At 43.4% G+C, this 26,346-nt stretch overlaps 1 protein-coding gene across 2 annotated transcripts in view; it reads left to right on the top strand.

The window, feature by feature from the left end:
* Cdyl (chromodomain Y like) overlaps positions 1-26,346 on the top strand; it is a 184,193-nt gene that overhangs the window by 149,150 nt on the left and 8,697 nt on the right. For both annotated transcript variants that reach the window (XM_051194444.1, XM_051194445.1), the window contains 3 exons: positions 18,125-18,381; positions 19,584-19,756; positions 24,832-25,042. In XM_051194444.1, coding sequence (XP_051050401.1) covers positions 18,125-18,381; positions 19,584-19,756; positions 24,832-25,042 — 641 coding nt within the window. The remainder of the gene's footprint in view (positions 1-18,124; positions 18,382-19,583; positions 19,757-24,831; positions 25,043-26,346) is intronic.

Genomic DNA, 26,346 nt, shown 5'->3' with positions numbered 1-26,346 from the left:
TGCTTCGGGACCCATTTTGAACTCAGATAAGAAAACTTCTCCAATTTGCTTTTTGCCTAACATCTCCATCGTGAAAAATAAACAAGTAATAAGTCACTAGCAAAGATCTTAAAGCAGCAAGTACGAATTCAAACGAAGCACAGCATAAGCATATTTATTAGGAACTTAATCCAATCACAAATGGAAGATTTCAGCAATGTGAAAACCACAATTACTTTTCTATTAATTAAATATTAGTATAAGTGTGTGGTTTTAGTTGCTGGTCACAAATACTGCTTCATTGATTAGTGTTTGTTAAGCCAGTCTTGCATTCCTAAGACAGATTAAATTGTTGAAGATATATAATCATTTCTGCTTGGTGCTGCATTCAGTTTGCTATGGTTTGTGGAGGATTTTAGATCTGTGTCCATAAAGAGTGATGTTTGTAATGGACTGTGGTTTATGAAATGCTTTGATTTTGGCCCATGGGATGAATGTAGAAGTGTTTCCTTTTCTGTTTCTCCTGAGAGTGTTTGAAGGGCTGGTGCTGTCTTTAATGTTTGGGAATCCATGTAATCCTGGCTTTTCTCGGTGGGAAGTTTTTTGATTACTAATGTAATCTCTTGTCATGGGGTGCTCACATTACTGTTTGTTCTGTACTCAGTGTTGGTGGTTTGTATCTTCCTAGGACTGTCCCATTGTGTCAAGTTGCCTTATTCAGAAGAACAGTCTCCTCACAGTGGTGCCTTTATTCTGTGAGGTTGCTGATGGCGCCCCTCCCTCACTCCCTATTCTAATATTTATGAGTGCTCTTTTTCTCTTGGTCAAGTCCAGATAAAAGATTGTCGACTTTGTTGCGCTTTCTAAAGAACCATCTTTGTTATACTTCTTAGATACCTAGGCCAGAAGTTATAAAGAAACAATTTCAGGTAGACTGGTGTGGGGGCGCACACCTCATCTCAGCACTGGGGAAGCAGAGGTTAGTAGTTAAGTTCCAGGCCAGCCAAGGCTGCAGAGCGAGACCCTGTCTCCAAAACAATAGTGTGGTTTCCGTATTTCCTTTTGTTAACTGATTCTGATTTCATTCACTGTTCAGAATTCATACTTCGTGTCTTTTCGGTCCCTCTGAAGTCTTGTCACACTATGGCCTTATTCGTTCTCTGCCCCACAGTCTTTCTCGTGCCCTGGGATGGGAGGAGTGTCCTGTTGTTTGGGCTGCATTGCTCTCTAGTGCTCTGCTAGATCTCCTTGGCCCTCGTTATATCTTCTGTCTGGCTCTGTTCTGTCCATCTGATATGTCCATGTTGAAATCTGCAATTACTAGAATTAGGTTATCTGTTTCCTCCTCTCCTTCGTCTGCTGTTACTCCATTTTTTTGGACTCTGTAGTTACTTGGACATGTAATTTTGTTGTCACTTCTTTGTTTATTAACCTTTGATTATAAAATGCCCTGCTTTCCTCCCCTGCCTACCTATATTTTTAAGTTCTGGGAATTAAACCCAAAGCATCATGTATTACTAGGCAAGTGTTCTAACTAAGTTCTCCCCTGTCCCGTTGCTCTTTTCTCCCCCTGGAAACAATTTTTCTTGTACTTCTATTTTTGCACACACGGGGTATATGGAGGCCTGAGACTGATGTCAGTGTTGTCCTTGGTAGGGTCTCTGGACCCAGAGCTTACCATTTCCGCTGTCGGTCTAGCCAGCTTTCTCCCAAGATAATACCATCCCTGCCTTGGACTTGTAAGCGGCTGCCTACCACATTCTCCTGGGATCTGCACTGCTGACCTGGTACATCAGAGAGCATTTTCCCTGCTGAGCCTCCTCCCCGGCCTTTTGTTTTATTCTGTCTGACACTGATTTAGCAATCCCAACTGCACTCTATATCTTTTTTCATTGTTCTGTTTACACTATACTAGTGTCATGCTTTTTTCATTCCTTTTATCAATCTCTTGACATTTAAATGGAGTGTCTACTATTTCATTACACCAAAAGTAGGTTCATTTTGTAGACATGTGACAGTGTTGAGTCACTGATAAGCCAACATCAGTAACAATGGCCCCATCAATTATAATAGGTCAAAAAATTCCCATTGCTTATTATGAATTTGTGTTTTAAGATAGAGATCATTTTGTTGCTGTGACAAACACTATGACCAAAAAGCTACATGAGGGAGGAATGGCTCACAAGTTAGAGTGCATTGTTGAAGGAATGATTCAGGCCAGGGACTCAAGCAGCCCTGCTTGCCATTCTGCACAACATTGCTACTTCAGTCAGGAAACTCCAAACAGTACAACCACAGGCCAACACAACAGCCAAGACCACTTGCAGACCTAGGCACATTTAGCTTTCTTCTCCAGACCAGAACCACTTGATTAGGGATGGGGCTGCCCAGTCTCCCACGTAATCAATAATTGAGATAATCCTCCCAACAGATACCCCATCAGCCAGTGTGGTGTAGGCAATCTCTCGGTTTAGACAAGTTGACAGTTTACTAGTTGGCTGACTAGACAGGGTCATTATAAATAGGTTTCATTTTAACCTAAACATAGAAATATTTAAGAACATGTTGGTAATAAGCTAAAGATTAATGTATAGTTTAAAGATTGTTTTATAAGTGTAGTGTAGCCTGGCTGTACAGTGTGTGGAGTCCACTAGAGTATAAGAGCTTGAATATCCAAGCCTTTGTATCACTCACCATTCACTCTCTAAGTTACCTGGACCAACTTCTAGTCTCGCTGCTCCATTCATGCTTAAATGCCCTAAGGAAGTGGGCCAGGTTTTGTGTTTTTGTTTTTGGAGTTTTTTGTTTGTTTGTTTGTTTGTTTTTACCTTTGCTCGACTGAGCCTTTTAAGTGGTTTTGGACATGTTTGTTGTTTGTTTGTGATCTTAAAGAGCAACCCAGAGCTTCATATGTCAGTCAAGAGTTCACTACTGAGCCATACTCCGGGTCCATGGATGCCTTTGGAGATACATGTTACTCACAGTAACATGCTGTTGATCTTTGCAGCCTAGAAAGAGTAGGCTGGTCCACCTTGCATTTATGGAAAGCTGTTTCTATATCTAAATCCCACCCCATCTTTCCATTACTTTCTTTTGTGTTAAATATCTTATGGTGTTATCACTTTTATTCTCTTTATTTTTTTCTGTACTGAATGTACTGTATAGTTTCAGCAGTTTTCATTTAATTCTTGGAGGTTTTAGTTAAATGCTAATTGGTGAAAGTATAGTTTGAATTAGCACCAATTTACATTCAATAATACTTTTAAAAATAGCTTTGTTCCTATATAGCTCCATTCTGTCCTTCCTCCTTTTACAGCTACTGTCATACAAATTATATGCCTGGTCCAGATGTATAATTATTGTTTTGCATTAGGTGTCTCTTAAATCAGATCTTAGAGGAACTGCAAGCCAGAATACATTTGCCCTTCATATTTTACAGTTTCCTGAGTGGTTCTCCTTTGTCAGGGTTCCTCATTTCTTCCTGGGGACTTGAGGTGCTATCCAATGTCCACATTTCAACCCCCAAAATTTGTCTCTTCAGTTCGCAGTTGCAGAGCATTTCAGTTCATGGTGAATTACCTTGTTTGTATATTTCTAGGAATGATTTAATTTTCCTCCACGTTGTTGAAAGATGATTCTACTCAATGTGAAACTTGTGGTTCACAGTTCTCCTGTAGCGCTTTACCAGTCCTATACTCCTCTGGTTTCTGTTGAGAAGGGAGCTGCGATCTCTGGAGGACCCTTGACCCAGGAGTCACTTTTACCTCTTTCTTGCTGCTTTGAAGGTTTCGTCTCTGGCTTTTAACAAGTTGGCATGTCTCCAGAGAATCTCTGGGTTTATTTTGCTTAGAGTTTTAAGTTTCTTAGATATATATTTAATATTTTTCACCTGATTTTGGAAGTTGAGGCCATTTTCTCTTTAGATGTTACTCCTGTCTCCTCCTCCCTGTTATGGAATTCCTGTGATGCATGTGTTGGTGTGGGGTTCCTAGAAATTGTTTTCCATTCCAGTTTGTTGGCCTACTGTTGTTCATATTTGTCTGTCTCTGTAGGTTCTGTTTACTTTTCACATTCCTCTCTTTCATCCACCTTTTTCTGGGAGTTACCTACTTTTTTTGTCAGATTTTCTAAGATACTTTCTGTCGTTGATTTTTGCAGGGTTCCTTAATATCATTGTTATCTGCAAGTTTATTTCCTGCATTTTACTGAGACTTCACTCTGATTCCAGTTGTCTTAGTGTTGTGTTGCTGGGAAGAGACACCATGACCACCGCTGCTCTTATGAAAAATGTTTAATTGGGGCTGGCATACAGTCTCGGAGGTTGGTGTTAGCTTCATGGTGGGGGCATGACTGCAGGCATGGAGCTGGAACAGTAGCTGAACACCCTGACCCACAGGCCTCAGAAGAGAGGGAACTGGGCTTCTGAAATCTCAGATCCATCCCCGGTGACAGCGGGGCCATGCCTACTCCTTGGTGACTAAGCATTCAAATATATGAGCAAGTGAGCAAGGGCCTTATCTTATTCAAAAAACACCACACTGGCTTACTGTGATGGCTGTTTCTATCTTTGAGTTTTAACAGTTTTTAGTTTTTATTTTGAGATAGGATGTCATGTAGCCCAGGCTGGCCCTAGATCACTGCCTTTGTCTCCCAAGTTCTGTGACTCCATGTGATAGCCCTTTTAAAATATGCATTTCATGCTGTGGATTTCCCCTATAGCAAAGCTTTGGTCCTCCATGTTTTGCTCTGCATTTTTTTCCCGTAGGTATGTTGCATTTCTGAACATTTAGCTGGCTGCACTTGTTACAGCAGCATTGTTTCCATAATCAGTTAAGACTTGAGTCAATACCTAGTCACTCAGATCTTTTATGTCTTTGCTGAGTGGATTCTCAAAGTCCTTCGCCTCTGAAGACGTCTTAATTGTGTCTTTGTGTTTGAAATCCATATTTACTAGCTGCAGATTATTCAAATGACAGTTCTCATTATTTTAAGATGCTACTCCATCTTCTGAGTTGTTTCTGAGGAGAAATTTGGTAGACAATCTCTATGTAATGTATGTTTTCTGTTTTGGCCTAGTCTGGATTTTTAAAAAATCTAAAATGAATTGTTTAAGTAAATTTTTTTTAGATTCTTAAGTGTTTCTCAAGTTATATCCTCTGTTCTTGTTTTCTATTTCTGGTTTTGTTTTTTGCAGTTGGAGAGCAGAGGAGCTTAGGTCTTTACTCAGCTTGTGGAATTGTTTATTGATGAGCCTATGGATGCCTCCTTAATCTGACACTATGGTTTTTTGTTGTTGTTTTCACTGCTCTTTCAATACTGTGATACGTGTATATAGTGCCTTCCCTTATCCCCTCCTGCCTCGCATGCAGGTACACAGGTCCCATTTCCACATTCATGCCCTTTTGTTTCTGACCTACTGAGCTTAACCACTTTAACTGCCTGTGTCCAACTGGTTGCATTGGCAATGTGATGCCCACAAGAGAGCATTCACAGCCTCTCTGTCTTCTGGCTCTTGCATTCTTTCTACTCTTCCTCCTCCCATGTCTTTCTCCGGGCCTTGGGGTTGGGGCATGAATGTCCTCTTGAGGGCTGAGCAGTCAGCCATCGCTTATGTTCGGTGTTTTGAACAGCCACGACTCTGCATTTACTGCATTCCATTGCAAAGTTTCTCTGATTGAGACTGAGCAGCATTTGTCTGTGGGCACAAATACAAGTCTTTAGAAGCAGTTGGTGCTCTGTTAGTTTAGCTAAACAACAATAATGAGTTACCTACCCCCTAGTGTCAGAGTTCTCTCCTCAGCCATGGGTTTTTAACCAGATTTACAGTATGAAATACAGATTTTTATAGAATAGATTGCACCCATCACAGCATTACAGTCATGCCACTATTGCACCAGTGGCTTCATCTTGCCTGCTGGGTTATGTAGTTTGTAGTATTCTCTGCTGAATATGATCACTTATACATTTTCGCCCCCATATGTGTTGTTGTTGGTGGTGGTGGTCAGTCTCCCTTTCCCCGCCACCCCCCCCCATACACACACCCCATTCTAAGACAGGTTTTCTCTGTGTAATAGCCCTGGCTGTTCTGGAACTAGCTCTGTGTATCAGGCTGTCCTCGAACTCACAGAGATCCACCTGCCTCTGCCTCCCAAGTGCTAAGATTGAAGGTGTTTGCCACCACTGCCCAGCCCTAGATGGTTTTCTGCCCTTAGCATTTGACCCCTTCTTACATTTATTGACCTAGAATTCACCATCTGCTCGTGTAGATGTCCTGCTATATTTTGTAATTTATCCAGTGCTTCTGCCATGGCAGGTCTGCTGCTCATTCTGAATTGTCCATCTCTTTTGTAATAAGTATAACATTTGCAGATCCAGTCTGGAACTGGAGGTTTCTCCTAACAGAGTCCTGAATGACATCACCTTGATGCCAGCTCTGGATCCTGGTGGCTTGTACCACCTTGGCCAATGACCCTCAAACTCTTTTGCATAGTACACTTGTGTCCAGGGCCATGAGTGTCAGTACTTAGGAAAAAAAGCCTTGTAGCTACCCTAAGTTACCACAGTATGCAAGAATTGGACTTGCTACCCAACACCAAAGCAAACCTAAAGACCTGAGTTTGATCCCCAGATTCCACATGAAGACAGAAGGAGAGAACCAGTCCCATACAGTTCTGTTCTGAACTCCACACATACACCATAGTCTACATGCATGTGCAAACACACAGTTGGATGTTAAGTGGATAATACGTGTTGGATGGGTGAGTGGGTTGGTAGACAGGCAGGCAGGCAATAGGTAGACTGTATCATAGGTCAAGAATGGATCTGCAGATGAGAATGGATGAGAGAACATGACCACTAGCTTTAGCTGTGGAAAGTCTGGGAGGTCTGGCCCTGGTCTTCATTGTCGTCCTGCTGATCTCCTTGTGCTGTCGGAGAACCCCATCACACACTTGGGGCTCCTGAGCACAAGTGGCTTCTGTTTCATTAGGCATAACTGCATAGTCTTTAATTACAGCAGATGCTCCTCTGCTCAGACACACATCACAGAGCACATCCTTCTGTTACATCTTAATGGAAATCTTCAGGATAAATCCTAGATGATGGGGTTTGTGGTGGTTTTTGTTGGATATCTGACACAGGTTCTCTGTCTACCCTCCAAGAGCATTTGGCCACTCTGCTTTTGGATGTGCACACTTTTAAAGGTTCTGGTGTTAGATGGCCTCGTGTCAAAGGTTTGCTAAACTTGCTTGATCCTTTGAATGTTACAATGATTAGTTTGCTTTGTATTTTCAATGGGCAGAAATGAACCGTATATAGTATTAAGCAAATAATGCTGCAGATACGTCTCAAGTGACCATCTTTTGGATACAGACTGTCTACACTTCTGCCTTTCTGAGAAGAGAATGCTTCATGCCAATCAATTCCTCTCCTCGCCCCCATTCTAGGATTTAATCCCAGGGCTAGGCAAATGCTTTACCACTGAGCTACTTCTCTAGGCCTTTTAGTTTTGGTGTGAGGTAGGGTCTTTGTAAGTGCTAAGTAGGCCTCAAACTTGCAGATCTCCTGCCTGTTTCCAAGCTAGCCGTGATCATGGGTGTTGGTTTTCACACCAGATTTTTTTTTTTTTTTTAATATATAATCTGTATTCCTGTGAGCGATTTCCTTCTAAGCAGTCATGAGGAGAAATACTGACTAGAAACACTAAAATTAAAGATGGACTGAATGGCACAAATGCTATGAAACCATTCTTAGACAGCTCCTTGTGGATCAGATGGACTAGGCCTGTGGTCTGGAAGCTGCTTGAAAGGTCGTAGGATACCCTGAAGGTGTTCTCCAGGCCTGCTGACCCCTTCATCAACTCTGGAGATTTAACTGGGTCCAATGAGGACTCTCTCCTCCCCTCACAGCCTGTTTCATGCTAAATGCAAGTCTTACTTCACAAATGCAAAGAATTTGGTTTCTCTGTTATTCAAGGGGAGTTGCTCAGCCACTAACACAGCTCAGTATCCCTTTCCCTTTCCAGCAGGCCAGCCCTGGAACTAGCAGGGACCCATCACCAGAGCACTTTGTATTTGAGGTTCTGATTGTTTTGGGGTGGGTAGGACATGACACAACTCATGACTATTCCTGTGAGTTTGGGAAATACTAAGGAAGCTGCTACCTTGGGGTATCTGTTGCATTTGACTAGTTTTTTTACTTTTTTTTTTTTTTTTTTTTTTTAAACTTGAATGGTGGCTAAGTATGTTGATTTTTGGCTTTCAGGAACCTTAGGGAGAAGCTTTTCTTAGATTTTAGAAGTACCACCTTGTCTGAAGTCATGGATTTCTTTTTATCTCAAGTCTTTAAAGGAAAAAAAAAAAAACTGGAGTTGGTGTACATACCGCCGAAGCAAGGCTGTTTTGAAGCCTTTGTGGCTTTAATGGCGTCTTTCACCATTTATAATTTTCTAAATTTATAAAATGCTATTACAGAGCTAAGCTAAGTAGGACAGCATTTGAGAACACAGTCAAGATTAATACAGACACTATTCCAGTTTAAATATTTCTGATTTAGAGAGGCGATGGGTTCGGAGGGAAAGGCTAATGCTGTCCTGTGGTGTGCTCTGTTTGACTACTAGAAAAGATGACAGTTTTCACTCAGCCTGCTACCATTGCCGTTGTAGGTAGAAGGCTGATAAACTTCAGTGTGAGTATCAGCAAGCGGCATGGCTGGTGTGACTGGATAATCATATGCTTTCCAAAGGAGTTTGAAGTTTTAGCTCTATAAGGTTGTCTCTGCAGTACAGGTGGAAAATGAGTTCTGAATGTGTTAGCCTAGAATAGACTGGATTCAGGAAGTGTATATTATGAATTAGCTGTCTTTGAAGCAGAAGACAGTGCCTCCCTGTAATAGGTAGGAATTGAAATTAATGGGCTGTGCTACTAATGAACTAGGGAAATGGGATTGCTGTTCATCGGTTACCAGACTAAAACTGTAGTGGCAAAAGCTGGTTAATTTTAAAAGTCAAATGAATGTGAAGTGTTGAAAAGTGGATCTCATGGGCAAGTAGAATCATTGTGCAGGAATAAGTCTTTTGTAGATATGATCAGTCACAAGACCTTACTACTGCAGAAGCACACCATTTCATCCCTGTCCCCACCCCACCACAGTGCTCCTGACATTGCACTGCACCTGGGCTGTGAAGAGACACGGTGACCTCAGCAACTCTTGTCAGCAAAAGCATTTAATTGGGGCTGCCTTACAGGTTCAGAGGTTTAGTCCATTGTCAGTCAGCATGGTAGGGCGCATGGCGGCACACAGGCAGATACGGTGCTGGAGAGAAAGAGGGAGAGAGAGGCATAGGCCTGGCTTGAGCATTTTAAAGCCCCAAAGCTCCCAGTGACACATTTCTTCCAACAGGGCAAGCATCCTTCCTAGTCCCTGTCAAGTAGTCCCCCTCAGTGATGACCAGGCAGTCAAATGCATGGGGCTAGGGGCCGTCCCTATTCAAACCACTACACACTGAGCTACACCCCGGCTCTCTGCTACCATTCTTAGGTTTTCATTTGTTCTCCACACTGAAGGGAGCCTTTGTCTTTTGGTGTTCTGCTCATTCTACAGTGCTTTAGGGTGACATTGCAATGCACAGCAATCCGTGCCCTTTCCCCACTTCCAATATGGAACTGTTGTAACGCTACCAAGAGTGAAATAAAATACATTCATAGTCACACCTACCTTACGGGATTTGCTATAGAAACCGGCATAGGTCCACTTGGACTGGAGGGTCTGTTATTAGTGATGGTCTGTCTTCTTGATTCCATTTTCCTAGAACAAAACTGAACTTCCTCTATGGATTTTGCATTTGTCATTAAAGACCATTCTGGCTTGAATTGTTCCCTTTCTTAAATATGATTCCCATGTAAGGCTTCTGGTTCCCTTAATGCTGTATACTTTGACTCCAGACTGTCGATTATAGCCGCCAGCTTTGTATTTGCCCCATGGAGTGTTTGTTATGAAAGGATTCAGTAAATGTGGGATTTCAAACTTCCTTTGTGCTAGCTACTAAAGATTCCATTTCTAGATTTAGGGATCTAAATCCCCTTAAGGATTAATGCTCTCTGAGGAGCTCAGCAAACTCCGTGAAGACAAAAGCTGGCAGAGGGTTCTTAGGCACAGGGTAATCCACAGAGCACTGACCTGTGCCACAAAACACAGAGGCAAGGGCTCTTGGCTGTCCTTGTGCTAAGAACTTTGCACGGTGAAATCATATGGTTAACGGCCATTCCGCAAGCTCTTGAATGTCTTGAAACTGGCTCAGGACCAGAGGCCCACACTTAGTGAGGCCCAATACTGAGGTGTGTACACTGCCTACGTGTGTGTCAGCACCCCAGAACTAGCTCAGGAGAGAGCAGCACCTGGCCAGAAACAGATAAACAGAGAGCTCCCTCGTCTGTAGACAGGGACAGCCTCAGAATTGCACGGCTTCTTGTGTATTTTAGTTACTGCTACCCTTCATTCCCTTGACCTTTGCAGCCTTGTCTCCCCTACTTGCCCATCCCAAGGGTACTCTAAAGTGAAGGTGTTTAGCAAGGAAATGGAAGTGAGCACAGCCCAAAATTTAACTGTTCCCCAGGAACTGGGATGTAGCTACTAATTAAACACATCCTGGGATAACAGAGAAATAAATATTAAGTGTAACTTTAAAGACTTCAACATAGATTTACTGTAAGACCCAACAATTTCATTTCTAGGAGTATGTTTAGAGGATGAAAAGCACTCTGGAAAAGAGTGACAATAAAAGCCAAAAGGTGGAAAGCACCAGCAGCCCATTGGCTGGTGGACAGATACATGAACTGTGGTCTGTCCACACAGCCTTAAAAAAAAAAGAAGTCCTTTCTGTGCTATGTCGGAGCTGTGCCTTGAGGACATTATTCTGAGTAAGCAAGCCTGTTGCACAGGACATATATGCAGTTCTCCTTACAGAAGGAGTCCCCAAAGTAGCCAAATCCACAAGCACAAAAAAACCTGGGAGAAAGAAGTTAGTGTTTGTCTGGGATGGTGCATGCCACTGTAAATGTACTTGATGCCACTGAACTACTGTGTACTTAGAAACGGCCAGCAAACTCTAATGATGTAGTATAGCCCAGCTGTTTGCTAATCATTATTGGGAACTCCATCTCTCTGGTCTGTCTTTACACCAAGGACAGAATCTATAGATTGTTAAGCATGGGCACCACTACTTGATCATGGGTGTCCCTGCAAACACTGGTATACACTGCAGGGGAGTTTTTCATGGCACAGCAGAAGCTCCGTGCAATGTGAGAGAACAAAGTTGGGAACTATGAGGGTGACAGTCAGAACAGCATATTAACTAACATGTTTGTCTGTGGTGTGAATGAGGCAGTATATGCCTGCGTGTGTATGCATGCTTGCGCTTGTGTGGGCACACGTATTTGTGCAGGTGTTTGTGTAAAGGGCTAAGTGTCTTTCTAGGTTACTTCCACCTTACATTTGAGGTATTGTTGAGGTACAGTATTGAAGCATGTCCTCGTTTAAATCCAGGGCTCATCAGCAAGCTAATCCAACTAGCCTGCTTGCCTGGGGATCCTGTCTCTGCTTTCTAAGTGCTATGATTACAGCTGGGCCACCATAACCGTCGTTTAAATGGGTACTGGGGATTGAAACTCGGGTTCTCAGGCTTGCATGGCAGTTACTTTACCCACTGAAGCATCTCCCTAACTCCCGTTAGGATTCTGTATGTGTGTTTTATTTCCAGTAATCTCCTAGCATAAGCTGTTCTCTGAACAGCAGTGGTCCTGCTTGTTGTATGCAGGCCCTGCTGATGAATAATAGTCCTTTATTTGGGACAGGCGGAGCCTGGAGGTGAGTGTTTTAAGCACAAGGAGAGAATGCTACCATGTGGCCTTAGTGTGTTTCCTCTCAAACTGTCAACCACGGAAGAGAAATCAGAGCATGCCTGACAATCAGTCATTTCTTCCCATCTCACTGGATACACAGCCCAACAGTGGTTTTCCCCCATTTGTAAAAAGCAGTCCCCTTGGCTCTTCACTCAGGTCAATGCCAGAGGTAATAACAACCCTGGTATGGAGCCCTTAAATTTTAATAAGCTATGAGACATGTGTCGGGAGTTACATCAGCCCTCGGGGTTTTTCTAACTGGCTAGAACATATTTCCCGTTCCCTGGATCTCAAGCATTCCAGTCTCGGTTGTCAGTTGTTGCTGGCAGGTGGGTGAGTTGTTGATCATTTAATCCCTCCACTGTTATGCCTATAATTATTTAATGTGCTGTTTAACCCTCAGAAGTCTGGCTCCAATCTGTTCTTTTCCATCCTGAATATTTGTAGTAAACTCTTTGTGTCCCCTGAACCTGGCATACTCAGACATTCCATTTCTTTGCTAATTGGCACAGTATCCTAATGTACCAGATTCTGTTTGTTGTCACTTGCCATCAGTAGATGAGTACCTACAGTATGCAAAGCACCCAGGATCCATTGAAATCTCAATCCCATCAAGTCTCAACCCAAAACTATTTGGAGATGTTCCTGACTTTGAATATTTCTCAGCCATTAATTCTTTTCTCAGCATTTACATTTTGCTTTTCTTGTGCATGTATGTTTGCCACTGTAGGAGACTTCTAGGTGTGACATAAACTTCATACCCACAGATGATCTCTGGTGGCAAAGTAAGCACAATAGACCTTAGGTTTTCCTGTTGTATAGTCTTAGTGAGGTGCCGGGTATCCCCCAGTGAGCATTGACAGGGCCATCACTCCGCCTTAGGAGCCAGCCTTTGCTCTCTGCAGAGCCACCTGTCTTCATTTTACTCCAAGGAACTGTACTTTCCATTGGATTTGGTGACATAAGTTGGAAAGAGCTGTAGTTATGACTGAATGAGTAGTCCCTTAGAGGGAAGATCAAAACATGAACATTTCATTGCCTAAATGTGAAACCATGCCACAACCAACCAATCTGCTGTCTCTGCACTGGGAGCCAACACAACCAGTCATTTGTCTGCTCAGGGAATGAGGGAAGCACACTCCTGCTGGTTTCTAAGACCCTGGGCAGCTGTCTCCCTGTTTGCTGTTACTTTAATTGTTGGAGTTTAGGATTCTTCCTCTGGTGTGACGAAAAAGTCATGGCTGCTGCAACCTCCCTTCTGCCCTGTGTATTTTACATTTGGGGCTGTTTCACACCTTGAATATGCTCCATCGCTGGCAGGTATCAGATGCATCAGCTCTTGAGTGGTGCTTTTCTATGTCAACTTTGTAAGAGTCTGTGTTCTACCCCAGGAACTGTGGGTGGCTGTCAGGGTGGACCTAAAGCACTTTCAAAGAGCTAGCTCCCTGGCAGTCTGGTGAATCAGGGTGAGACACCCTGCTGCTGGGAGCAGCACACCACACCCAGCATGTCAAATACATCATTATTGTGTATCCCTCCATTTAATTAGACTGGTCTTGTTTGGGTTTAGGAAGGTATAATTAACTATTTGGAGTTGATTTAAAGTTAGATAATCTCTCATTAATTGGTAGTTCTTTTTGTCTCAACATAGTATTTTTCAACAACTCTCCTTACTGCTTTGCATACTTAATATTTTTAGATTAGTTCTCACTGAAAAGTTAGCTATTAAAGCAATTCACTTTAATCGAAGAAACCACAGCTTTTATGGTTCCTAAGCTGTGTGCTGTTGAGTGTTTAATGTTTTCATTCACAATCTTCCATTCATCTGCTTTTTGTCTATTTCTGACATTCCTGAGTTATTTTGCAGTTGTAATGAATTATTTGGGTGTTTTGTGGACTAAAATGATGCTTAAACATTTGCCACTTGTAGGTTCCCTTTGCTCTGTAAAGCATGTGTCTTTATTATGGCAACTGCTAGCGCCATACTGTAATTGATTGGCACAAGGTGTCTTGGCCCTTTCCCTGGCTGTAGGACAGCCCCAGTTCTCCTTGGAGAGCTAGCTGGGTACATGTGTGCTCAGGGCTGGAAACTGAGTCATTATCACAACAGTCTGAGGTATGAAAGAGACTCATGTTATGGAAATCTTGTACAGGTCAATTAAGTTTAGTAATGTTTATTTATTGGTTCTTAATTTGTAGAGAAAATTGCAGAATGAAAGTTTAAGGAGGTAGCTAGTTGCAGAGGACCCAAGTCCCAACCCCAGAATTCACAACTGCCTGTGACTCCAGCTCCGGGGGATCTACACCCCTTCTGGATTTCTCAAACAGAAGCACATGTGTGTGCACGTGCACACACACACAAGTAATAATATTTTTAAGAAAGTAAGATTTGGGGAGTTTCATTGGCCAAGGGAACTTGATGATGTCATTGTGCCATTGGATAAAAGTGGTTCAAAGAGTGATGCCTGAGAGTCAAGTAGATCAGGACAAGGCAAGCAGGGCAAAGGAGGGGGCTGGAATTGATTGCATGTGTGACAGCAGAGGCTGGTGCTGTGCCCATCTCTTTCCACAGCAAAGGCCTGTGCCCCCTCCCGTCCCCATTGTTAATAGTAGTCAGAACAGAGACTTGGCATCCTGCCCAGCCAACCACCTGTCTTCCAGGATGGCAGTGAGCCAGTGGGAAAGGGGCGGGAAGGCTGTCTTAATCACTGTTCTGTTGCTGTGAGAAAACATCATGACCAAGGGAACACTTGTAAAACAATGCCTTTAACTGTGGGCTTACTTACAGTTCCAGAGGGTCTGGTCCATTATCGTCTTGATGGGTGTACATGGTGGTGTGCAGGCAGCCATAGTGCTGGAGAAAATGGCTGAGAGGCCCATCCAGATCCACAGGTAGCAGGGCACTGGGCCTGCTGTGGGCTTTTGAAACCTCAAAGCCCATAGTGGCATACTTCCTCCAAGAAGTTCACACCTACTCCAGTGTGGAAGCACCCCCTAACCCCCTAACCCTTCTCAAACAGTTCACCAGCTAAGGACTAAACATTCAAGTACATGCACCTCTGGGAGCCATCCTCATTCAAGCCACCACTATTCAGGAACCAGACACATGGGCCAGATTGGTAAGCTTGAAACTCTGGACTGTAAGTCTGTCAAGTGTATCAGAGACGTGGTTCTCAAGCTTCCTAATGCTGTGACAATTCCTCCTGTTGTGTTGACTCCCAACCATAGCTAGTGCTAATGAATTGTAATGTAAGTGATCTGATAGGCAAGAGATCTTCTACCTATTGGTAGAAGATCCGTCCTCAGGGCCCAGACTGTTTGGGTGGTGCTGTCTAGGAATACACTGGAGCCTCTTGAGAGATGAATGAAGTACATGGGTGCTGGTATTGGGGCAGCATGCTCAGACATCCCCAGCACAGCCCACCGTGAAGGACACACCACTGCATGGATGTGCTGTGTTCTCTAGTTTCTAACAGTCCTGTCTCAAACAAATACTACCTGGCCATGAAACTGCCTTTGTATTCCAAAGTTTTAAAGGTACTGATGAGTGGAGCAAGGGGGTGACCTCCTGGTGGGGGGGAATGCATTGTGTCTCTTACCTGGTAGCTACACTGCAGTGATGGCTTAAAAGTATTCCTCCTAGCCTTGTCCCCGGTATGAAAACTAGCAACTCCCAGGTAGAGCAAGAAGAGTATTCCAGTCTTCAGTATCCTGCCTAGCAGCTGTGTAGTGATGTGCACCACAGTCAGTCTGGTCGGTCCGTCCGTCAGTCCGTCCCTCCCCCCCACTCTCTGTGCTGTCCCTTTGTTGTTGGTATGTATCCAGAACCCTGAGTGCCTGGAGTGCTTGGTTGGAGCAGAAGGGGTCATCTACACTTACAGCCAAGCTCTGGGAATAGGCGGTGGCAGGGAGTGGGTTTATTTAGCAAACTTGATCTTAGTTCCAAGGAGCTAAGGTTCAGCTGGGTGCTTTCATTCGTGAATGCTCTCAACTGTCTGGAGTTGTACCAACTGTACCAACAGATGACTGAGGAACATTTATCACTGGGAAACTCAGACCCCTGTAATTGGAACTTGTTTGTATTATTATAAAGTAAATAGTAATGCCTCAAGGCTGCCTTTACTAACTAACCTGTTCACATAAAAATATCTGCCTTGACAAATGGTCTTTTTTTCCAAACATTACACCTTTTGAAGCTATTCTTACTTCCAGTATATTCTAAATGATTTTTATTCATGTTTGTGCTGATATGAAAGTAAGGGGAAGATGGACTTTTTTTTTCTTGTGATGAGTCCAAGTGGTTACTATTTTCTGCTTTAGTTAAAGGCACCATTCCTGTTTTGTCTCCTAGACTTCTAAAGACAAAGTTGTTCTCTGTGCGGTGAATGCCCACCCCCAGGTCTTCACATTTATGATTTGCCTGTGTCTACATGCACGAGTGATGTACATGTATCCTGGCTAACCTTTGTTAAACATCCAGGGCCCAGGGGCTTCATTCTGGCTTTCTTGACATACAGCAAACATGAGCTATTCTTTCTAAAACATCATATATTTACCTCTGTCCTGAGCCTCAGAGGTGTGATTTTTTTTTTTTTTTTAAAAAAAAAAAAAGAAAAGAAAGAAAATTTTCCGATCTTCTTTTGAAAACACAGTACTTTCCTCTTTTAGATGTACTTCTGTAAGAAATAGGCATAATAAGAAGCAAATTTTGACAACTACATTGTCCTAGTTTGGTGTCCGTCATTGTGATGAGTCCCATAACCAAAAACATCTTGGAGAAAAAAGGGTGTGGGTGTGTTTGGTTTATAGCTCACACCATCAAGGAAAGCCAACATCAGCATCCAAGGCAGAGGAATCTGGAGGCAGGGGCTGAAGCAGAGACCACAGAGAAATGCCACTTATTAGCCTCCTTCTGCCTTTCTTATACAGCTAGAGCCCTGGTATAGTAAACCAGAAGTCAAAAAAATCAGACTCCCCACCCCCAACATACCACAGGCCTGGCCAGTGTAGGCATTGCCTCAAGTGAGATTCCTTCTTCCCAGGTATGTCAAGTTGACAGCTGAACCAACTGTGGCATGTCTAGGATTTAGAAGCAAAAACATTTTGACTTGTTTCTGTATGGGCCCTTGTTGATTAGTCCTGGAGTGCTGTGCTGAGCAAGGCTTCTGCTGCCTCTTTCCCCTTGGGGGTAATTAGGTTGTAGTCTGTTAGTATTGTCTGCCTGGGGTGCTTAGGGACTGACTAGCATTCCATGGGCCATCAACTTAGCATACCTGTGTTTTCCCCCTTAGAGGTCATTGTTCTACTCATAAGACTTTACATATGGATGATTATTAGTTTTGAAATGTCTTTTTTTGTTCATCTCATCACTTCCTATTCAGTGATTTAATCTTGGCCATCAGTCTTGTTTTTCTACTCTGTCAGCCTCAGGTTGCTTGCTGGATATCATGACTTTTCTCCCACTGAGAAAGAAAAGTTTAGGAATCATGTGCCAAGACTGGTTGAAAATGGTACACAGCTTGATACTGAGGAGAAGTGATGCATGATGGGACGCTGCTGGGGGAAAGGAGAGCTGTCTCAAACAGATCCTCCTTCACCTGTGCTCAAAACCTATGCTAATTTAAAGAATGACATGGAAGCTGGCAGTAGTGGCACATGCCTTTAATTCCAGCACTCGGGAGGCAGAGGCAGGGGATCTCTGAGTTCAAGGCCACCTTGGTCTACATAGTGAGTTTTAGGACAGAGCTATATAGTAAACCCTTGTCTCATTTTTTTTTTTAAAAGGATGTGGTAAAATATTATGGGTCCAATAGACAGACCTCATAGGTATCTTCTGGAACAGTGGACATTTCAATATTGGCCTGCCAAGACATGTGGCTTCATCTCTGTGTGTCTCTTGGTCTCTCTTGAATTTAGATGGGAGTTGTCCTTGACTCTTCAATCTTCGTCAGTCAGTCTCATTTTTCTTTTTAAATTCTCAAATGTAGAGCCTGTGTTCTCCTTGAGACCTAGTCCCATTCTTTGCAAGGCACTTCATTCAGTGGGTACCTGGTCAGTGTTTTTCTGTTTGAACACTACATAGGCAAGAAGGTGATTTCTTTAAAAGTAAAATTAAACTTGGGCAAGCTTCTCATTTGTGGTGTTCTTTAATAACCAAGTCCTGGGTTTCCAGTGGGCATCTTCAGAGGCGACACTGGGAACTGATTGATAGGACATCCCAGACCACTATGATTTCAAACTCTTGGCAGGTACATCTCCGTTCATGGATGCCCTAACAGCCAATGGAACAGCCACCATACAGACATCTGTTACAGGAGTGACAGCCGGGAAAAGGAAATTTATTGACGACAGAAGAGACCAGCCTTTTGACAAGCGGTTGCGTTTCAGTGTGAGGCAGACAGAGAGTGCCTACAGATACAGAGATATTGTCGTCAGGAAGCAGGATGGCTTCACCCACATCTTGTTATCCACAAAGTCATCAGAGAATAACTCACTAAACCCAGAGGTGAGAGACACGCCCCAGGCTGTGACTCCCATGCTTCTCCATGCCCCGGGGTCGAAGTGGCCTGCTTTGCTGAGTGCACTCTTTGTGACCTTTCTATGGAGAGGTGACAGCCTGTCTTCTCATGATGCTTTTGGCTGCAGTGACCTCACAGGAGGAGGGTGCTAAGCAGCCACTCCATTCTCTGCTGTGGGAACTATGGCTTTGAAGTAGGGGTGGTAGCTGCATCCTTCCCCTCTTCGCTCCCCAGTTACATGTAGAGCATAGGGCTCAGTGATCCCGTGACCTCCCTGAAGTCATGTGGAAATGTGTATACACAGGCTTTACCTTAGTGTTCATCGGAATCTTGTTGGGTTCTTGTCCAGACAAGATAAAAGTTACCCGGGTCTTAGTCCCTTTAAAGAATATGACTGTCATCCTGCTGTACAGATGCCATTAGCATCATAGCAGCACATGTACTTAGTTGAAAGGACCTTTCAGTGTCCCGGGGCAGTGTGCTTGCAAAGTTTGGAAACCAGTTCCATGAAGGCTCTAGAATCCAGTGTGTTGGAACTTGTACCTCACCAGAATTTTGAGTTCTGGTAGTTGCTTGTCCTTCCTCCATTGTGCACGTCTTGAGCACGTGGCTATCTGTCCAGGGTCACAAAACAGGGCTGGTCTTTGTTCCACTTTCAGACAGCAGGGTGCCTTTATTAGTTACTTTCAGATGATTCACAGAGATTATTTCAGGTGGCGTGTGCCCTCCCTCACTGGCACACCCGTACTCAGTGCTGTCATGCAACCAATGATTTAGGCTTCTCTCCTCGATGTATTAGGTTGCTACACAGCCCAAACTCCTAGAACTTAACTCATTTCTTGAAACTGGCTGAATGTGCCACCTGCTGTGCACACTAGACATTCCCGTAGGTGTCTGTGTGACATGCCCAGTCTGCTGAGAGCCACAATGGTTATAGAAGAGCCAGGTGACATAGATTCACGTGCCTCCCCACCAATGTTTGTAGCTGCGTTTCAGCTCCATCCCCAGCTCTCTAATCTCTGGTTATAGAAAATACAAAGCATGCTGTGTATTTACAGTAAAGGTGGGCGAAGAGAACTGCATCAGACTCAGGAAGCCTTTTCAGCCCTAAGTTGCCCCATTAAAAGGTGCTTTGTAGTATTCTGTACCCAAAGTGCTCTTGACCACTTGCACTTGTGGTGACTTCCAGGTGATGAAAGAAGTTCAGAGTGCCCTGAGCACCGCTGCGGCCGACGACAGCAAGCTGGTGCTGCTCAGCGCTGTGGGCAGTGTCTTCTGTTGTGGTCTGGACTTTATTTATTTTATACGGCGTCTCACGGACGACAGAAAGAGAGAAAGCACTAAGATGGCAGATGCTATCAGGTAAGTACAGGCGGGGGTTTTCAACCGAGCCCCTGGGGTTTTGCAGGGTACCAGTCTGGGGAGTAAAGTGTACATCTTCCTCTGAAAGGCACTGGTAGCAAGATTAATTAACTCCTCTGCCTTCTCTAAGGGCCCAGCGTAAATTACCGCTTGCCTTGGGCAGATCACTAATTTCAGGGTTGGCTTAAGCTCGGGGCATTCTGGGAGCTTTGTGCTGTGTCAGCCTACTGTATATTTGTGCTGCACATTCTCATCCCTCTCTTCACAAAGTTGTTCAAGCTTTGTGACAGCTCCATAAGGTCACAAATGGGTGTGGCTCTCGGTCTTTCTCTTTTTGTAAATGTTAGTACTGTACATTCTTGTTTGTTTGCTCCAACTTCCTTCCTTCTAACTACACAGAAAAATAAATAATGCTGTTAAAAGTCCCACTCAGCCCAGAGAACGTACTGTTTATTTGTATGTCTTCCCAGTCTTTTCTAAATAAATTTTTGAGATGATTAAAAACTATATTGTGAGACATGTATATTGTAAAGTGGCTAAATCACCCTTCCCATCTGTGGTGAGAACGTTGGAAGCATACCTACCCCCTCCCTTTTTTCTTTCCTTTTCTTCCCCCCCTCCCCCCTTGAGACGGGGCCTTGCTGCGTAGACAATCTGACCTTGATCTTATAGTCCTCCTACCTAGGCTTTCCAAGTCCTGGGATTATATCCAGGCCACTACCATGCCCAGCTTGAAAACTACTTTCTTAACAATTTTCAAGTCTACGGTATGTTTTTTAGTTATTATCAAGATGCCCTTCTCAATGTAAGCATTTTAAAATATATATGTGTGTGTGTGTATAATAAAAATTTAGTTTTGGTTCCGTTAAGTAGGTAAATTATACTATTACTGGCAGTTTGCCTTCTCCGTGTAACATTGCCAGCCTGGAAACACAGCCATTTCCCCTCTGGTTGGTTTTTTTTCAACTGCTGTGGCCTAATGTTGAGACACCTTCCTTAGAACCTCCAGATCCCACTGTAAGGGTGTCTCAGTTACTGCGTTAGTCACTGCAGGTATAATTAAAAGTGTCTTCATTTTTCAGAGGTGAATTTTAGTTAAAGTGAGTGAGCCAGTCACCTACCAGGAAGATCTTTATTTCCCTGCCCACCTCTCTATGAGGACATTATCCTCCAGTGACCCCTTTGGACCCTTTTGCTTTACTTTCTAATTTGTAGCAGACTGAAAATCCAAAGACTTGAAGGTTTGCAAGTGCAATGTAGTAGTTTGGATCTTCTCCCAAACTGCTAGGTCCCTGTAGAGCTAGAGTTGTGATTCTGAGAGTTAATGGGCTCCAAATGGTAGGACTAAGTATTGTCACTATGTCACTGGGCTACCTGCTCGCCTATAAGCTATCTGGAGGCACACAGCAGGACAGGGATGGGCTTATGTTTGTTTTTCTGTGTTGGTGGGTCTGAGGTGTGGCAGATCATGTCTTTGATAGATTCCCCCAGGTGTCTCTCCTGGATGCTGCCTACAGGTCCTAAAACCCCACACCTTGGAGTTGTGAGCCATTGCCTTGGCCTTACACAACATATTTAATCATTTTTTAAATTAATAGACACTTGAGTTTAGGAGGTTATCCTTTGTCTGTTCCAAGCATCCCAATCCATGGGCCACACATGGCCAAGGATAACTATGAATGCAATCCAACACAAAATTACTAAAACATATTTGTTTTGGAGGGTTTGGTTTGGTTTTTTGTTGTTTTGTTTTGGTAACTTGATTGTATAGTTCTGAGGTATGAAGCTTGTACATCACAATATCATGTTCAAAAGTTGGACTGTGCCTATCATACTTGATAGTGTTTTTTTTTTTTTAATCCAAGATTTTTGAAGTTATGTGGTCTTACTAAATATTATTCAGAATTGTTACCTCTGGTCTCCTAAATAATTTCAGATTTGTGGTAGGTAAAGTAGTAGATGGCACAGTCTTCTTCTATAATTGAAATTTAAATTGCTTGGTGAACATGCCTAAGTTCCTGGCAGACTTTATAGCAGCATTACACACGTAACCAATAGTGCCACCAGGGCTCCAATCCAAGACAACCTTAGACATTCCTCATAGTCTGCCCCCATTCAAGATGGATAGGCAGAAACTTGAGATTCATTTTTATCCAAATCATCCTGCCTCTTTGCAGCTTTGCACATGTTCTGAGATCGCCCTGGCCTAGTAAAAAATAAACAGAACTCATTTAAAAAAATAAGGCTTACTGGCCAATGTATCAAAAGTTTGGCTCCTTTTTCCAGGTCTGCTTCCCTGGAGCTCTACTTGTGAATCTTCCTGAGGCTCACCTCTCCCCAGCCCCCCGCTGATGGATTGCCTCCTTCCTCCAGTGATGGGTTGCCCTCTTCTTCCCTCCTGAAATGGGTTACTCTAGATGACAGCAGAGACTAGCAGTGTTAGGGTTAGGAGAACAGAAGAGACCCCTGTCAGCACACCCCCTCCCTCCTCCCCAAAAAAAAAAAAAGGTTTAAGTAGTCCGTGTCTGATTTGTTGACCTTTTGGGATATTTTAAATGTTTATTTCCTTCATTTCTTTTCACATCTCCCCACATCTGACATAAAGCTGGGAACAGCCAGATCTTTCTTCAGCAAAACCTGCCTGTTTATTTAAGCAAAAGTATTCTTGTGGATAGGTAAACAGTAAGTCATACCAAATTCAATTAGCCTTTCTCTTGCTCGTTGTGTTTGTTTCTGTGGCAACCCTCATCTCAAATCCCTTAGAACTTTGAGTTGAAGGCACTTCATTCCTAAAAGTCAGAAAGGAAGGTAGAGTTAAACACTAGATTGTTCCATTTTGAGACCCACTTTGAAGATCCAAGACATAATAAAATGTCCAGGACATTGATGGTAAGACATAAGAACCGGGAATGTACACAGCATTTGGCTTCTAATGTCTGTGGACCAGGACTAGAGCAATTACCTAGACTGGCCTGTGTGGAAGGTGCAGGTCTCTTCCCAACAGGCACCTCTTCCACTCAGTCCTATTTAACTCAGCTGAGAAAGAGCAGCCAACTGGCTGCTAACAGCTCTGGATCATAATTGCCTCATTTTCTGCAAACAATCCCTAGCCTTTTATGTGAATATCTAACATTTTGATGTCTAAGTTAGTGTTCTCCATCAGGAATTTTGCTTAATACCAATCCTTTCTCAAAAAAAGCAATAGGCAGCTCCTTTTCCTGATGCTGGCTCTTCGGGGCTCCAGGCTAAGGCGAGGGGACAGTCTCTAGCTCCACCCCAGGGAACATAATGTGTCTGGGCTGGATGCTTCCTAATAGACAAGATGCTGTGAGCGTTTGGGGATTTTCTGTGTGGCCCTTATCTTTATCTGTTATCTAAATTCACACATCAGAATGGTCAGTTTCTGCTTGAAAGGGGGAGATCTTTGTTCCAACCTGGAATTCTGACCCTTTCTAGAAAGAGCCACCAGTTCAGCTAAAGTTACTCAGAGCAACAATAAAGTTCAGGTTTTGAAACAGATTTTTGTTTTATACAAACATATACCTGGTTTAGCAGTATTCCATAAATTATAAATCATTTTATTATTTCTCAGTATATTCTTTTCACACCAATTTGCCATCCCATTGTGGTTTCTAGATCTCAGCACTGGGCCAACCACTCTGGGTACCTGGAGCTCATTCTTTGGGAATATCCTCTCCTGCCATGGAGACTATCACTTTAGCGGTCACCTTTCCAAGAGGTGTCAAGAATAAGCATAGGATATGTTAGTACCATCCCAAGTTATTGATCCTTAATCCTCAGAAGGCAGTAGGACTGTCTTCCAAAGCCTGGCTCTCTTTGTACAGTAGACCCCAGTGTGATGTAATAATGCCTCAGGCTCTCTCGTTTAGAAAGTTCTAGTGCACATCACTCGTTTAAATGAGTTCATTGTTATCTAGTCACAGATCCTACAAACTTTGGAGGCCTTCTACTCAGCCTGGCCAAAAAGCTGTAGAGCTGGGCAGTCCTCATTGGTCACCTCACTAAGCTGTCCCCTCCCAAAAGTCAATGTGGCCCATTCTGCAGGTGTCCAGGTAACAGGAACAACCTAAACTGCTGGGTTGTAATTTTAGAGATGTGTGCTCATCACTTCAGCATTTTAAATTGGTGAGTTATAGGAAGCAAGTAGTGCAAAGGGTGGGCCCAGATTTAGAAACCAGTCGTGAAAAACTCTAGTTACCCCCATTCTGACGTGGGGCTCATTCTGCCTATGAGAGATTCCATTCTATATTTTGGATCTTTGCACCACCATGTTAAATCATAACACAGAGCCATCTCTGAATACATACCTGGCTTCCAGGTGTGGGAGAAAGATCCCGAATGTGGTATGACAGCGGCCCCAGCCCAAAAAGTGATCTCTTTGTCAGCCTGACCCCAGAACAAGCCCCTAGATGGCATTGGCTATCCCTGTGAGGGCTGCCCTGACCCTCACATTGATGTCTTTGGAGTTCCTGCTACAGTGGGATCCTGCAGCACTTGGAGACTCTAGGCATAAGCCTTGAGTACTTACTGGCTTGCTTGCCAGTCCAGTGTCTCAAGCCAGCCTGTCTCTATCTCTTGGAACTCATTAAGTCTAGTTCACCATAAATTCAGACTATCCCCAGGTGACAGCTGTCAGAAGTCACATGCAAGGTTAGATCTGACCCTGTGCTTTCTGATACCTAACGCACTCTTGTTCACTCAGCTCCAGACATTCTTGGTTTGTCACAAGCCAAGCCTAGTCAGGATTACTCAACGATTGGTCATGATTCCTGTAATGTGAGTGGTCTCCTGGATCTTCACAGGCTAGAAAGGCCAAGCACCAGCCATAGAACTTGTGGCAACTCCCTTCCCTGTGTGATAGATAGCCAGGCTGTCTTTAAGCCTTCCATACAACATACAGTCCACAGCTTCAGAGAGAACACCTTAAGCAAATCTCATCTCTTAATGATTTCCATAGAGTTTACATCTTGATAAATTGAATTCCATGATAGACTTTTTTCATCTGCTCAAATATGCAATGTTTTTAGTAATTCCCCATTTATTTTTCATTTTAGAAACTTCGTGAATACTTTCATTCAGTTTAAGAAGCCTATTATTGTAGCAGTTAATGGCCCAGCCATTGGACTAGGAGCATCCATATTGCCTCTTTGTGATGTGGTTTGGGCTAACGAAAAGGCTTGGTTTCAAACACCCTATACCACCTTCGGACAGAGTCCAGATGGCTGCTCTACCGTTATGTTTCCCAAGATTATGGGAGGAGCGTCTGTGAGTACCATTTAAAACAAAATCATTCTAGAAGACATCCTGAGGAGATCTAGCTTGTTGTTGTTATACTAAGTGTGTGTAGTGTGTCATTCTGTGGGGACTTCCCATACCAGCTATACAGTTTGGTTTGGTCATGGAATGCTATGAACTATGTAAGGATTTGCATAGTTAACACTGGTATCCACTCTCCTTATTGACACTCTAATCCTTTACTAAAAAGGGCAGTGTGCACAGGAAAAGAAAGGGTTTCCCATTTGCTTCCGTGGTTTTGTTTTTTCAGAAACATTTAAACAAATTTATCTGTAATAGTTCATGCTTTATTGTAGCTTGTGTTTTGACAAACCACTACAGACACCTCATTCCTTAGTCCTTGAACTGAAGCAAAAAGTAATGACATGGGGTTCTCCAAAGGCAGAACTCAAGAGACTTCGGCAGGAAGAGTCAGGCTGTGAATACCTTTTGAAGAACTGATAAGACAGTCGCACTGGACAGTGGGGATGGGATGTCAGGCTATTACACAGCCTTGGCCAAACATTAGCTCTGAAATATATCCTCTCCCATGGACTCGCATCACAGCTTCATGTCCATCAGTACCGGGTGTACACCTCACAAGAAAAGTGTTGTCCATTAACACGGTGATGGAACTAATGCCTTTCCTGAAGAGCTGATAGCCATTTGCCAACTGCGCCACTCCCAAATGAGGCAACAGATCTCTCTTGGAAGGGACCACAACCACTTTTCTCTGACCACCATACTGCAGTCCCATTCCACTGAAGACACTCCTTTTGCACATTCCAGGAGGTGGCATCTAATCCCCAAGTGCCTCTCCCTGGGAGAAACTTTGAAGAAGAACATTAGACAATGAGAAGTTTCTATCAAAACCACCCAAGAATTACAAAGAAGGGAAAGGCTACTTGCCTTCGCTTGTTGGTTGCAGTGAAGGCACGTGGGCCTTAGAACACCTCCAGAAGATGCAGAGACACTGCAGCTTCCACACTGAGGACCCTCTGCCACAAGAAAACCTCACGAACATCATGTTGTATTTGTTGGACCGTGTCCCTCAGAAGCAGCAGGATGTAGACCATGGTGAAAGAATGTGACAGCCCCAAGTGAGCTCCTGGGTTGTAGAAAAAAAGTCATCAGTGAGGATGTTGGCAAGATCAGTACCATTTGTAGTCTACTAAATAATGGGAAATCAGTAGTAATTTTTCTAGGTTTTATAATTTTAAGATGCAGTCTGTCAAGAATGCAACCTAGGAAGATGTGGGGGTGGGAACTCTTATCTAAATTTTTCGAGACTTTCC

This window comes from Phodopus roborovskii, unplaced genomic scaffold (assembly GCF_943737965.1).
Source record: "Phodopus roborovskii unplaced genomic scaffold, PHOROB, whole genome shotgun sequence".
Lineage (NCBI taxonomy): Eukaryota > Metazoa > Chordata > Mammalia > Rodentia > Cricetidae > Phodopus > Phodopus roborovskii.
This window is presented reverse-complemented; position numbering and strand designations above follow the sequence as displayed.